The sequence below is a fragment of the Vulpes vulpes genome, chromosome 10 (assembly GCF_048418805.1).
Source record: "Vulpes vulpes isolate BD-2025 chromosome 10, VulVul3, whole genome shotgun sequence".
In the NCBI taxonomy this organism is placed as follows: domain Eukaryota; kingdom Metazoa; phylum Chordata; class Mammalia; order Carnivora; family Canidae; genus Vulpes; species Vulpes vulpes.
In genome coordinates this window covers 23796132-23810013 of record NC_132789.1, presented here as the reverse complement: position 1 = coordinate 23810013, position 13882 = coordinate 23796132, and the positions used below count along the sequence as shown (strand labels likewise).

The following is a 13882-nucleotide window of genomic DNA, read 5'->3' as shown; positions in this document are numbered from 1 at the left end:
CCCAATAACCTTTCTATCTCGAACCCACCACTTTATACTTCTCCCTCCTATCAGTTTGCTGTTACTATAGTTTTGTTTTTTTCAAGAATATCACATGCTAAGACTGAATGTTTATGTTCCCCCAAAAATCATATGTTGAAATCTTAACTCCCAGTGTGATGGTATGTGGAGATGGAACATTTGGTAAGTGATTAAGGCATGAGAACAGAGCCCTTTTGAATGGGATTAGTGCTCTTACAAAAGAGACCCCAGAGAGCTCCTTCTGCCATGCGAAGACAGCCATCTATGAATGAGGAGGCAAGCTCTCACCAAATACCAAATCTGCCAACAACCTTGATCTTATACTTCTAGCCTCCAGAACTATGAGAAATAAACGTTTATTTATCCAGTCTACAGTAATTTTGTTACTGTGCCAGAATAGACTAAGACATCATATAAATGGAATCATACAGTATGTAACCTTTTGAGACTGGCTTTCCACTCAGCCAATGTCTTTGAGATTCATCCAAAGTGGTGCATGTATCAATAGTTCACTCCTTTTTATGGTTGAGTAGTAAGTCCTTGCATAGATATGCCACCAGTTGTTAATCCTTTGGGTTGTTTCTAGTTTTTCATGATTATGGATAGAGTTGCTATAAACCTTTGTGTATAGTTTTATGTGAACATAAGCCTTCATTTCTCCAGAGTAAATACCTGGGAATGGGGTTGCTGGGTTAGATGGTGAATGTATGTTTATAAGATACTACCAAACTGTTTTCCAGAGTGACTATACTTTTTACATTCACAAGAAGAATGCATGAGTCCCAGTTGCTCCATATCCTTGTCAACATTTTATTCTCAGTATATTTTATTTTAGCCACTTAAAAAAATGATTTAATTTAATTTATTCATGAGAGACACAGAGAGAGGCAGAGGGAGAAGCAGGCTTCAAAAAAAATGATTTAATTTAATTTATTCATGAGAGACACAGAGAGAGGCAGAGGGAGAAGCAGGCTTCCCATGGGGAGCCCGATGCAGGACTCAATACCAGGACCCTGGGATCATGACCCGAGCTGAAGGCAGATGCTCAACCACTTAGCCACCCAGACATCCCATACCTTAGCTGTTCCAGTAGGAGTATAGTGGTATCTCATTGTGGATTTCATTTGTATCACTCTAGTGGTTTAAAAGACCACTAGACATTCAGTGTCTGAATGTCTTTTAATGTGTTTATTTGCCCTCTGTATATACTCTTTGGTGAAGTATCTGTTTAAGCCTTTTGTCCATTTTTATTTTTTATTTATCTATTTGAGAGAGCAGAGAGAGAGCACATGAGCAGTGGGGAGGGGCAGAGGGAGAAGGAGAAACAGACTCTGCTGAACAGGGAGCCTGACACAGGGCTTGATCCCAGGACCCCAGGATCATAACCTGAGCCAAAGGCAGATGCTTAACTGACTGAGCCACCTAGGCATCCTTACTCATTTAAAAAAAAAAAAAATTAACTATTGAGTTTTTAGAGTTTTTGTATGTATTCTACAGATAAGTCCTTTGCTGCATATGTGATTTGCAAAGAGTTTCTTCCAGGCTATGGCTTGTCTTTTCATTCTTTAAAAAATATCTTTCACAGAGAAAAAGTTTTTAATTTTGGTGAAATTCAAATTAAAATTTACCAATTTTTTTAAACGGATCATGCTTTTGGTGTCAAACCTAAGAACTTTCTGCCTAAACTCAGGTAAACCCCAGTCATGAAGATTTTCTCCCCTCTTCTCCTCTAAACGTTTTACAGTTTTACATTTTAGACCTAAAATCCATTTTGAGTTGAGTGTGTAGTCTTTTGTGTTTAACTTCTTTCAATTAGCATAATGTTTTGGTGATTCATCCATGTTGTGTGTATCAGTATGTCTTACTATAGCTTCTTTTTGTTGCTGAGTAGTATTCCACAGTATGGATGTAGCACAATTTATTTATCTGTTCATCAGTTAATGGACAATGAGTTATTTAGTTTGGGATTATTCTAAATAATGCTGCTACAAACATTATTGTACAAGTTTTAGTGTGAACATATGTTTTCAACTCTCTTGGGTATATATGTTGGAGTGTAATTGTTGGTTTATAAGGTTATGTTTAACTTTTTGAGAAATTGCCAAACTGTTTTCCATAGCAGCTGCACTATTTTACATTTCCACCAGCAATGTATGAGGGTTCCAATTTCTCTACCTCTTCACTGATGCTTGTTTTTATCCTTAAAAAAGTTTTAACTACAGCCATTGGTTATTTATTGTGTGATGTGGTATCTCAAAATCATGGATGGTTTTGATTTGTATTTCCCTAAAGACTAATGATATAGGCATATTTCCATATGCTTATTGGCCATTTGTATGTCTTCTACAAAGAAATGTCTATTTAAATCATTTCCCTATTATCTAATTGAGTTGTGCTTTTATTGTCAAGTTGTAAGAGAGCTTTATATATTCTTGACATTAAATCCTTTTTCAGATATGATTCACAAATACTTTCTGCCATTCTGTGAGTTGCTTTTTCATTTTCTTAAAAGTATCCCTGATACCCAAAAGTTGTACATTTTGAATCCATGCTTACTTGTGCTTTAATTATCATAACTATAAAACCATTGCTTAATACCAAGGTCATGCATATTTATATGTTTCTTTCTAAGAGTTCCTTCTAATAGCTAAAACTAATTACATTAAGGTCTTTGGTTCATTTTTTAGTTAATTTTTAAATACAGAGTGAGGTAGGAGTCCAAATTCATTCTTTTCCATGTGGATATTTAATTGTTCCAACATCATTTGTTGAAAAGACTATTCTTTTTCCATTGAATGATCATGGTACCCTTGTCAAAAGTCAACTGACCATAAATAAATGTATGGGCTTATTTCTGGACTCTAAATTTGATTCCATTGGTCTACATACCCATCCTAATGCTAGTACCATAGCTTTTTTTTCAGTAGTATAATTAATTAATTAATTTATTTATTTTAAAGATTTTATTTATTTATTCATGAGAAACACAGAGAGAGGTAGAGACGCAGGTAGATGGAGAAGCAGGCTCCATGCAGGGAGCCCGACGTGGGACTCAATGCCGGGACTCTAGGATCATGCCCTGGGCCGAAGGGAGGTGCTCAACCACTGAACGACCCAGGTGTCCCTCAGTAGTATAATTTAAAGTTAATTTTGGTCTATGATGTGATGTAAGGATAGAGGGTCATTTTTCTTCACAAAGAGCTCCTATTTTTCTTCAGAACTATCTGTTGAAAGACTATCTTTTATGTCTGTTGAAAATCAACTGTCCGTGTAAGTGCAGGTCTATTTCTGGACTCTATTTTGTTTCATTGATACCTATAGCAGGAGTTGAAAGCTTTTTTCTTTCATAAAAAGTCAACTAGTAAATGCTTTTGGCTTTGTGGGCCATACAGTTTCTTCTCAACTACTCAACTTTGCTGTTGTACCATGAAAAGCATAGACAATATGTAGTTGAATGAGTGTGGCTATGTTTCAGTAAAACTTTATTTACTGGGTAGATGGGTAGTAGGATTTAGCCCACATATCACTGTTTGCTAACTCCTGATCTATGCCACTATTCGTATGCCAATACCACTCTCTTGATTACTATAGCTTTATAGAAAGTTTTGAGATCAGGCAGGATGAGTCCTCCAAAGTTGATTTTTTCAAAAATTATTTTGGTTATTCTAGGTTCTCTGCCTTTTCATGTAAATTTTAGGATCAGCTTGGCAATATTTTTAAAAATCCTATCATTTTGAGGGGCACCTGGGTGGTTCAGTTGGTGAGCCTTTGGCTCAGGTCTTGGTCTCAGGGCTATGGGGATTGAGCCCCGCTTTGGGCTCCCTGCTCAGCAGGGGGTCTGCTTATCACTCTTCTTTTTCTCCTCCCCCCCACCCTGCTCATGCTCTCTCTCTCTCTCAAATAAATAAATAAAATCTTAAAAGCAAAACAAAACATTCAAAAACTAGCATTTTGATTGAGATTGCATTGAATCTATAAATCAATCTGGGAAAAACTGACATTGTAACACTATTAAGTCTTCTAATCCATGAACAATGTCTGTTTTTTTTTTTTAAGATTATTGACTTCAGAGAGAGACAGAATATGTGCGTACGTGCGCGCGCGTGCACACAGGGAAGGGGGAGGGGCAGATGGGGAAGGAGAGAGATGACTCTCTAGCAGAGTGAAGAGCCCAAATTGGGGCTCAGTCCCACAACCCTGAGATCATGACCTGAGCCAAAAATCAAGAGTTAGACACTTAACCAACTGACCCACCCGAACACCCCACAATGGCTGTATTTCTATTTACTTACATCTTCTTTAATTTTCTCTTGCAATGTTATGTAGTATTTGGTATATAGGTCTTTAATATCCTTTGTTAATTCTGAGATTACTTGATTATTGTAAATGGAATTTTAAAATTTCATTTTCTAATTGTTCACTGCTAATACATAGAAATGCAGCTGATTTTTGTGTATGACCTTATAACTTGCAACCCTGATAAATCTACTTATAATTTCTACCAGCTATTATGTAGAATTGTCTACATACATGATCACATTGTCCATAATTTTTTTAAAGATTTTATTTATTCATGAGAGACACACACAGAGAGAGAGAGAGAGAGAGAAGCAGAGGGAGAAGCAGGCTCCGTGCAAGGAGCCCAATGTGGAATTCAATCCTGGGACTCCAGGATCATGTCCTGGGCTGAAGGCAGGTGCTAAACCACTGAGTCACCCAGGGATCCCCTGTCCATAAATTTTTTATAAAAAATTCCTCCTTTCTAATCTACATGCCTTTTTCTTGCTTTATTTCATTAGCAAGGATCTCTAGTACAGTGTTGAATAGAAGAGATGAGAACAGGCATCATTGTTTTTCCCTGATTTTAAGTAGAAAACACTGAACTTTTTACCATTGAATATGATATTAGCTTTAGATTTTTTGATAGCTGTTCTTTCTTTTTTAAGATTTATTTTATTTTGGGGGGGAGGGGCAGTAGGAGAAGGAAGGAGAGAGTTCCAAGCAGGCTCCACACAGCATAGAGCTGGACTCGGGTCTCGATCTCATGACCCTGAGATCACAACCCAAGCTGAAATCAAGAGTTGGATGTTTAAGCAACTCAACCACCCAGGCACCCTGAGTTTTTGAAAGCTGCTCTTAATCAGGTTGAAGAAGTTCTATTCTATTCCTAGTTTGCTGATGACTTTTATCATTATGGGTGTTGTGTTTTCTCAAATGCTCTGGCTGTTTTTTTATTTTAAAATAATTTCAAATCTACAGAAGAGTTGTAAGAACAATACAAACAACTTCTTTATCCCTTTCACCTAGAGACCTCCATTCAGGTTAGCAACTGCCTGAATCCTGAGAAAAAGATCTAATCCAGGATTGCAGAAGTACTTAATTGTCAGGTCATTTTAGTCTCTTCCCATCAGGAATAGTTTGTCAGTCCTTTCTTGACCTTTATAACTTTGACATTTTCAAAGAATAGAGGCCAGTCATCTTGTAGAATGCCTCTTGTTTCAGGTTTGCCTAATGTCTCATCATGATTAGATTCATATTCTGCATTTTGGCAGAAATATCACCAAAGTGATATTATGCTCTTGATAAGTCAGATTGTGGAATATTTGCACACCTTGATATCTGTTCTCTGATTTAATTATTACTATGACAGTTGCCAAATGGAGAATTTTCTAATTCCATCATTTCTTCTACATTTGTTAGGTGGCGTTCTCCTATGACAAAATGCCTTTCTGGGGTGCCTAGGTGGCTTAGTTGGTTAGGGGTGTCTGCCTTTGGCTCAGGTCATAATCTTGGGACTCCGGGATCAAGTCCCAGATCAGGCTCCCTGCTCAGGGACTCAAAGGGACTCTACTTCTCCCTTTCCCTCTGCCCCTCCCCTCCCACTCATGCTTTCTCTTGCTCTCTCTCAAATAAATAAATAAATAAATAAATAAATAAATAAATAAATAAATAAATTCTAAAAAAAAAAAAAGAAAGAAAATGCCTTTCTTCTCATTTGTTCACTTATTTATTTGTATCAGTATGGATTTGTGGATTCTTATTTCATTTTAAGAAGGGGTATATTTATTATTACCATTTTTTGTTTTGAAGTTCAAATTATACTGGAGTTAAACAGTGGAAACTGTTCCAGTTGATTCCTGTGTCCTTTTGACAAGCCCCCACCATCCCTTACTTTCTTGTACAACATGCTTCAGGCTACTCTTGCACTTTCTCAGGACCAGCTCTAGAATCAGCAATTTTCTCCAAGGAGCTCTAATTCTTATTTAATGAAGAATAATATCTAGAAACCAAAATCTGAGCACTAAGTGTGCTCTGTGCAATGTGTGTCACTGTTCCCAGGTCCTCCCAGTGGACAGAGATAAGAAATTTGTATGTATATACAAACACACACAGAGACCTACAAACATGTTTATATTTATTTCTGTATCTGTCTCTCTCTATATTGAAACCATACACTATACTAATAACTTCAATCCCTGTCCAACACTATAGGCTTCATTTTGGTTTTCCCTGGCTCTTTTCTCCAACAGTGAGAAATCTGGCTCCCATTACCCTCAGTATGTTTACTTATATGCTCAAACCCTTTGCAAGCAACCAATCCATCATGTTGGGCCACCTGCCTCGCTAAGTCACCTGCTTCACAAAGGCCCTGACTGCTCTCCTTGCTTGGGTCTGATTAATGGCTTTTTCACTGAATTATTAAGGAAGGACAGAAGAAAGGAAGGAAAAAGGAAGGAAAGAAGGAAAGATATAGGAAACAACACCATTATTGAACCTTTATAGGCAAGGAGTGAATTGCAGATAGAGGAAAAGACAGAAAAAAAAGAAAGTATTTTGTCCAGGCTACGGTCCCTAATATAGCAAGGAAATAACCACTACATTGGCCTATTATCCCCTGTGGAGCCAGAGATGTCCCTGCTCATAACATTCAAGGGCATGAGGAAATACATAACTCTGTCAGAGGTCAAATAGGGATACAAATATTGGGATTTTCCTCTTTTCTCTCCCTGTCTTTAAACAAGAATGCTGCCTCACATTCCTGAATGCCAAGCCCCACTCTTCCTTTGGCAGAAAAATAGTTACATGGTTTGACAGTTTAAAAAAAGTATATATATTTTTAAGTTCTCTGGGCAGAATGTATTTACATCTTCATGCTTTTCTATAGATAAATAACCATAGAATCATTACCTTGAACCTCTGACTCCGACAAAAACTGATGCAGGTTTGTATGGTAAGTTTGTTAGATGTTTTACTGGCGCCAGTTAGAGGAGGTGGGTTTCCATGATCCTTGTAGCAGCCAAGGTTTCCAGGCACTGGAGAAAAAAGAGAAAAGAATTTCACAACATCTGGCTGTGAAACACAGAGAAGGGACAGCAATTTGTGCCAGGTACTTTCATCTCAGCTGATATTTCTACTCCTAAGGTACGCATAAATAATAAGCAACAAATTTTAAAAATGGAAGTCTTAAGTGTCCTCTGGCAAATGCCATGTTTCTGTTTTCTTTTGAAGTGTATGTGAGGCCCAGGTTCACCTTTAATTAATCTGTTCAATATTGATAGAATTGAGCATTGAAGAGAACTAGGAACAGTTTCCCCAAAATAGAGAAGCTGCAATACGTAAATTACGTTTCAGAGTCCCTAGAGGGCAGGAAAAGCCCTTGGAAGCCCTTTATCCTGTGCCTTGTGCCTTCCCTTGTTCGTTCTTTCTTTTCTTTTCTTTTTTTTCTAAAGATTTATTTATTTATTTATTTATTTATTTGAGAGAGGGGGGCAAGAGGGAAGGAGACATAGCATGTGAATAGGGGGAGGGGCAGAGAGAGAGAATCTTCAAGCTGTGTGCAGAGCCTGACATGGGGCTCAATCCCACAATCTATGAGATCACGATCTGAGCTGAAACAAGGAGTTGGACCCTTTAAATGAGCCACCAAGCACCCCTCCCTTATTCTTTTTTTTTTTTTTTTTTTTAGGATTTTATTTATTTATTCATGACAGACACACACAGAAAGAGGCAGAAACTTAGGCAGAGGGAGATGTGGAAATCAATCCCCAGACCCAGGATCACGTCCTGAGCCAAAGGCAGATGGTCAACTGCTGAGCCACCCAGGCCTCACCCTCCCCTTATTCTTTAAAAAACTCCATAAGTGGGTTTCCCCAAGTGCCTTCAATGAGTGCATTAGTTTCCTATAGCTGCTGCAAAATCACTATAAATGTAGTGGCTTTACACAGCATAAATTCATTATCTTATAGTTCAGGAGGTCAGAAGTACTGATTGAAGCTTACAGACTGAAATTCGTATTTCCTTTTGTCCCTCTGCTTCTAGCATCACATCACCTTCTCTGACTCTGATTTTCCTGCCTCTGTTATAAGGACCTCTATGATGACATTGGGTCTACCTGGATAATTCAGGATAATCTCCCCATCTCAAAATCTTTAACTTGATCACATCTGCAAATCCCTAATGCCACATAAGGTAACATATTAAAAGATTCCAGGGATTACAACATAGACATTTTGGGAAGCCATTATTCAGCCTAGCGAACATACTAGTGTTTCACAACCATATAATTGGATGGTTTTGTCTAGTAAAAAACAAAAAGCTGTATCTGAGAACAAAGAAATCTGAATATATGTATCAACTGTGGTAGACAGCTTTCAAAGATGGGACTCAGTGATCGCTACCCTCCTGGTGTTCATGCCATCACAGAAACCCCTCCTTTTTTTTTTTCTTTTTAAAGATTTTATTAATTTGTCCATGAGAAACAAAGAGAGAGGCAGAGACATGGGCAGAGGGAGAAGCAGGCCTCCCCCGCGACCTGAGTCAAAGGCAGATGCTCAACCACTGAGCCACCCAGGTGTCCAAATCCCCTTTCTTGAGTGTAGGTTGGATTAGTGATTTTCTTTTGACCAACAGAATGTGACAAGGTTGATAGGATGCCAGTTTTGTGATTAGGTTACAAGAGACTGTGACTTCTGTCTTGCTAGTAGACTCTCTCTTGCCTTCTTGGCTTATATACTTTGATAGAACAATACACTCTGTCATAGAGGCCATGTGGCAAGGAACTGAGGGTGTCCTTCAGCTAACAGCCAGCAAGAAACCAAGACTTTTAGTTTCTGCAAAGACTGAATCCTACTGACAATTATGCATGCTTGAGATAGATTCTTCCCCATTGCAGCCTTCAGATGAGACCCCAGTCCTGGCAGACACTGTGATTATAGCCTTGTAAAAAACCTGGAAGCAGAGGACCCATCTAAGCCACGTCTAGATTTCCTGACCCATAAAAAATAAGACAATAAATGTGCATCATTTTAAGTAATTAAGTTCCAAGATAGTTTGCTGTACAGTAATAGATAACTAATACACCTACATAATACATACTAAATACATTTATTGAATGAAGGAATTAACTAATTGTGGGCCATGGACAAATCAACCTCTCTAGACCTTAGTATTCCATGTATTATTAATTTATGAATCACTCCACTATCAAATGAAGCTCTTTCCCTTACTTTATCTGTTTGGCTCCTCACAGTTTATGTAACTGAAGATATAATAAGACATGAATGAGTCCTGGCCTTAGAAGCACTTCTAGGTCAGTTAAGAGTTACATGTTATCCAATTCCAAAATGAGTCACATATAAGCTCCTAAAAAGCATTTTTCTTTATGTTTAAGACTAGAAAACAGGGGCGCCTGGCTGGGTCAGTCAGTGAGGTGTCTGACTCTTGATCTTGGGGTTGTAGGGTTCAAGCTCCACATTGGGTATAGAGATTACTTAAAAAAATTGTTTTTTTAAAGATTTTATTTATTCATGAGAGACACAAAGAGAGAGAGGCAAAGACACAGGCAGAGGGAGCAGGCTCCATGCAAGGAGCCCAATGTGGGATTCGATCCCAGGATTCCAGGATCATACCCAGAGCCAGAGGCAGAAGCTCAATGGCTGAGCCACCCAGGTGTCCCTAAAAAGTTTTTTCTAAAGATTTTATTTGTTTATTCATGAGAGACATGGAAGGAGAGGCAGAATCATAGGCAGAGGGAGAAGTAGGCTCCCTGTAGGGAGCCTGATACAGGACTAAATCCCAGAACCCCTGGATCATGACCTGAGTCAAATGCAAACACTCAACCACTGATTCACCCAGGTGCTCCAAAAATAAAAAAAAAAAAAAAAAAAAAAAGGGATGCTGGGGTGGCTAGGGGTTGAGAGCCTCCTTTCGGCTCAGGGAATGATCCTGGGTCCAGGGATCAAGTCCTACGACGGGCTTTCTGTGAGGGGCCTGCTTCTCCCTCTGCCTGTGTCTCTGCCTCTCTCTCTCTCTCTGTGACTCTCATGAATAAATAAATAAAATCTTAAAAAAAAAAAAAAAGACTAGAAAACAACATGGTCCAGTTTAACAAGCTTTACATCCACATTAGCCTGTTGGCACATAAAACTAAAAATATATGTGTGTATCTGTGTGTATGTATATACACGTACTTTTAAATTTCTGCTATCATCTAATATCTAACCAGTTCCTGTTAAATTGGCAGGAAGAACCCCTGATAACCCCAAGAGTCACCCTTCCCCCTCCAGCCAAGTGGTTACCCTTCTCCCTTGCGTCACACATGGTTCAAATAAAACAAATGTGGCTCACCACACAAATGTTAAAATGCATCTTTTGGAAACAAACCAAATCTCTATAGTGGCAAATGTAAATGGAAAAGCTCTAGGCAGTAGGACTCTGGTGTTCAGTGGCGGCCTGGCTTGGGAATGGCTAGGCTTTAGAGTTTAAATGAATGCAGTGAGTTAAGCATCTCTAGTCAGGGACATATCCTATAAGCCGAATATTTTTTCTTAAAGCCGAGTATGTTAAAGGGAACTTGCATATGGAAACCCAAGGCATGCATTCAAAAGTTCTTAATAAGAACTACTTGATCATCATCATCCTGGTCATTTACTCTGATTTTTGTCTCATTTATCCTATTATGATCAGAAGTAAGCATATTATTATGTATTAGTTTATAGAAAGCCCAAGGCACATAATCATAAATGTTAAGATTAGACATAAACAAGGCTATGGGTTGCATTAATGCAGCTGGAACTTATAAGCTTCATTCACGTTTTGATGAGCAAATCCAGGCAGCTTATGTTCCAATGGGGTAGTGAGATAGATCCCTGGAAGTCAGACTATACCATGCTGCAGCACCATCCATCTGAGTATCAATGACCTGAGGAATCATGCTTGTCATGCCTAAGTCAATCACTTGCCAGATACCATGAAATCTACCTCCCCAAATACTGCAGATGTTTGTCCATATCTCTCTCTCAGACCCACCACCACCTCCCCAGGTTAGGCCACTGTCTCCTCCCACTTAGACTACTGCATTGGCCTCCTATCCTCTCCCTGTTTCTAGGTGCACCCTTATTTTAATCTAGTTAGTACACTGCAACCAAAATAATCTTTACTGTATATTCCAGGCAAAAGGAAGGGAAAGAAAGGAAGAAACAACATTGGCCTTTGCAAGAACAAAAAGAGTAAGGGTGACCAATGACAGAGAAGGGAAAAGTAAGCTGCAGAGGTACACAGGGGCCCTGCCTAAAACCTTCAAAGTCCCTCAGGATGAAGTCCAAACTCTCTCACATGGTACACAAGGCCCCACCTAATCTATGCTCCTCACTCCCCTTCCTCTCCACCTTTAGTATAACCGCTCTCTCTATCCCTCAACTCATGCTCTAGATGAAAGCCAAATTAAACAATAGTGTATTTGCAAATTTCCCCACTCCACATTCCTCTCTGGCCTCTGGACTTTCATACATGCTCTTTCCTTGGCTTAGAATACTTTCTCATGGGACGCCTGGGTGGCTTAGCGGTTGAGCGTCTGCCTTTGGCCCAGGGCATGATCCTGGAGACCCGGGATCGAGTCCTGCATCGGGCTCCCTGCATGGAGTCTGCTTCTCCTTCTGCCTGTGTCTTTGCCTCTCTCTGTGTGTGTCTCTCATGAATGAATAAATAAAATCTTAAAAAAAAAAAAAAAGAATACTTTCTCCTCTTTCTGTGCCGATAGCACTCTTGCAAACATGATGAACGTTTCTAAAACCCACTGGACTTTCTACAAGAAGTATGGCGAGCACTAACCCTACAAAGTGACACAGTACAAGAAAGGCAAAGATTCTCTTTATGCCCAGGGAAAGTGGCATTATGACAGGAAGCAGAGTGGCTATGGTGGGCAGACTAAGCTGATTTTATGGAAAAAGGCTAAAACTACAAAGAAGATTGTGCTAAGGCTTGAATGTGTTGAGCCCAACTGCAGATCTAAGGGAATCCTGGCTGTTAAGAGATGCAAGCATTTTGAACTAGGAGGAATTAAGAAGAGAAAGGGCCAAGTGATCCAGTTCTAAGCTTCATATTTTGTTATGAAGACATAAAATCTTGAGGTTATGTTCACTTCAATTGGTTGCAGTTGTTCTTTTCAAGAGGGAAATAAATTAGTGCCATCAATAAAATTCCCCTTGTGGGGCAATTTATGCTTAAAAAAACTCAAACTCTATCCTGCTTAACATTGCAGCCTGAGCACTATTTCCCCTGGGGAGCATCCTTCTACCCTGCAAATAAGGTAATATGCTCCTGCTGTGTAGTTCTGTAGCAGCTTAGGCTACACTTGATTCTAAACACCTGTTCATGTGTCTCTTTCCCCAATTAACTAACCATGAATGACTTAAGGGTAGGACTCTATCTTCCACACACCATCGTATTCCAGGGGCCTAGTAAGGTCCCAGTCACAGAGCCAGTGCTCTAAAACTGTACGCTAGATGCACAGGCATGTTCTGTATCACCAGCTGGAATCACCAAATGAGTGGGTAAAGGTACTTCTTAGGTGGCAGTAAAGGAATAGAGCAAGGTGTAAGTAAAAGGCAGAGCCAACCTGCATAACAACAGTAACTTAAAGCTAGTGACCACTGGTTCTGACTCCTGCCTTCACGTGGTCCTTTTTGGCTATTAGAAACACTATTCAAGATAACAGTTTTCCATAAAGGTTAATGCGAAAATTTAAAGTTTTATTCTCATCATTTTGGAAAGAAACTTTCTAAAATGCATTAGCTATTTCTTAAAAAAAGAAAAACAACTCACTTTAAATTTCTTTTTTCTTTTTTTTTTTTTCACTTTAAATTTCTCTTGGTGGCTTGAGGTCATCAAATGTGCTTCACCAAACAGCCCCGGCCTGGTGTGCTTTTTTTTTTTTTTTTGCGTTATTGTGTCTGACTTCAATAGTTAAGTCTGTTCCCTTGGTTACCGCCGAGGCTGTTGAGCCCTCAGAACATCGGAACTAGAAGGAATCTCAGAACATCTATTTTGTGCTACTGTCTCTGTGTACTCTCTTCTTAATTTGCTGCTTCTTGGGCTTACAATGATACTATCGAGCTTATTAGAACTGTGTGAAAAATTGGAACAAATAGTTTATAAAAGAGAGAGAGCCTCTAGGCTCCTTACTTTCCGGCATCCATTTGTTTTTGCATGCTCACATCTCAGTACATCTCAGCAGCAATATTCTGAAGGGTAGTGAGCATTCTACAGCAATCACCAATGTGAGGGCAGCCCTGGTGGCTCAGCGGTTTAGGGTCGCCTTCAGCCCAGGGCCTGATCCTGGAGACCCGGGATTGCGCCCCATGTCAGGCTCCCTGCATGGAGCCTGCTTCTCCCTCTGCCTGTGTCTCTGCCTCTCTCTCTGTCTCTCATGAATAAATAAATAAAATCTTAAAAAAAAAAAAATCACCAATGTGAGCTCTAGAGTCAGACCCCAGGATGAATTCTGGCCCTGGTTTCATCAACAGTGGAATGAGGAGCAGTATGGCCTCAAAGCATTCTTTGGAGAATTAAAATGAGATAATGC

The 13882-nt window shown here is 39.3% G+C and overlaps 1 protein-coding gene and 1 pseudogene across 2 annotated transcripts in view; one reads left to right on the top strand and one right to left on the bottom strand.

Moving 5' to 3' along the window:
• The window catches only part of KREMEN1 (kringle containing transmembrane protein 1), a 69356-nt gene that overhangs the window by 19636 nt on the left and 35838 nt on the right, over positions 1 to 13882 (bottom strand). For both annotated transcript variants that reach the window (XM_072723138.1, XM_072723139.1), the window contains exon 4: positions 7210 to 7334. In XM_072723138.1, the coding sequence (XP_072579239.1) occupies positions 7210 to 7334 (125 nt within the window). The remainder of the gene's footprint in view (positions 1 to 7209; positions 7335 to 13882) is intronic.
• LOC112906879 (large ribosomal subunit protein eL42-like) lies at positions 12072 to 12621 on the top strand (annotated as a pseudogene).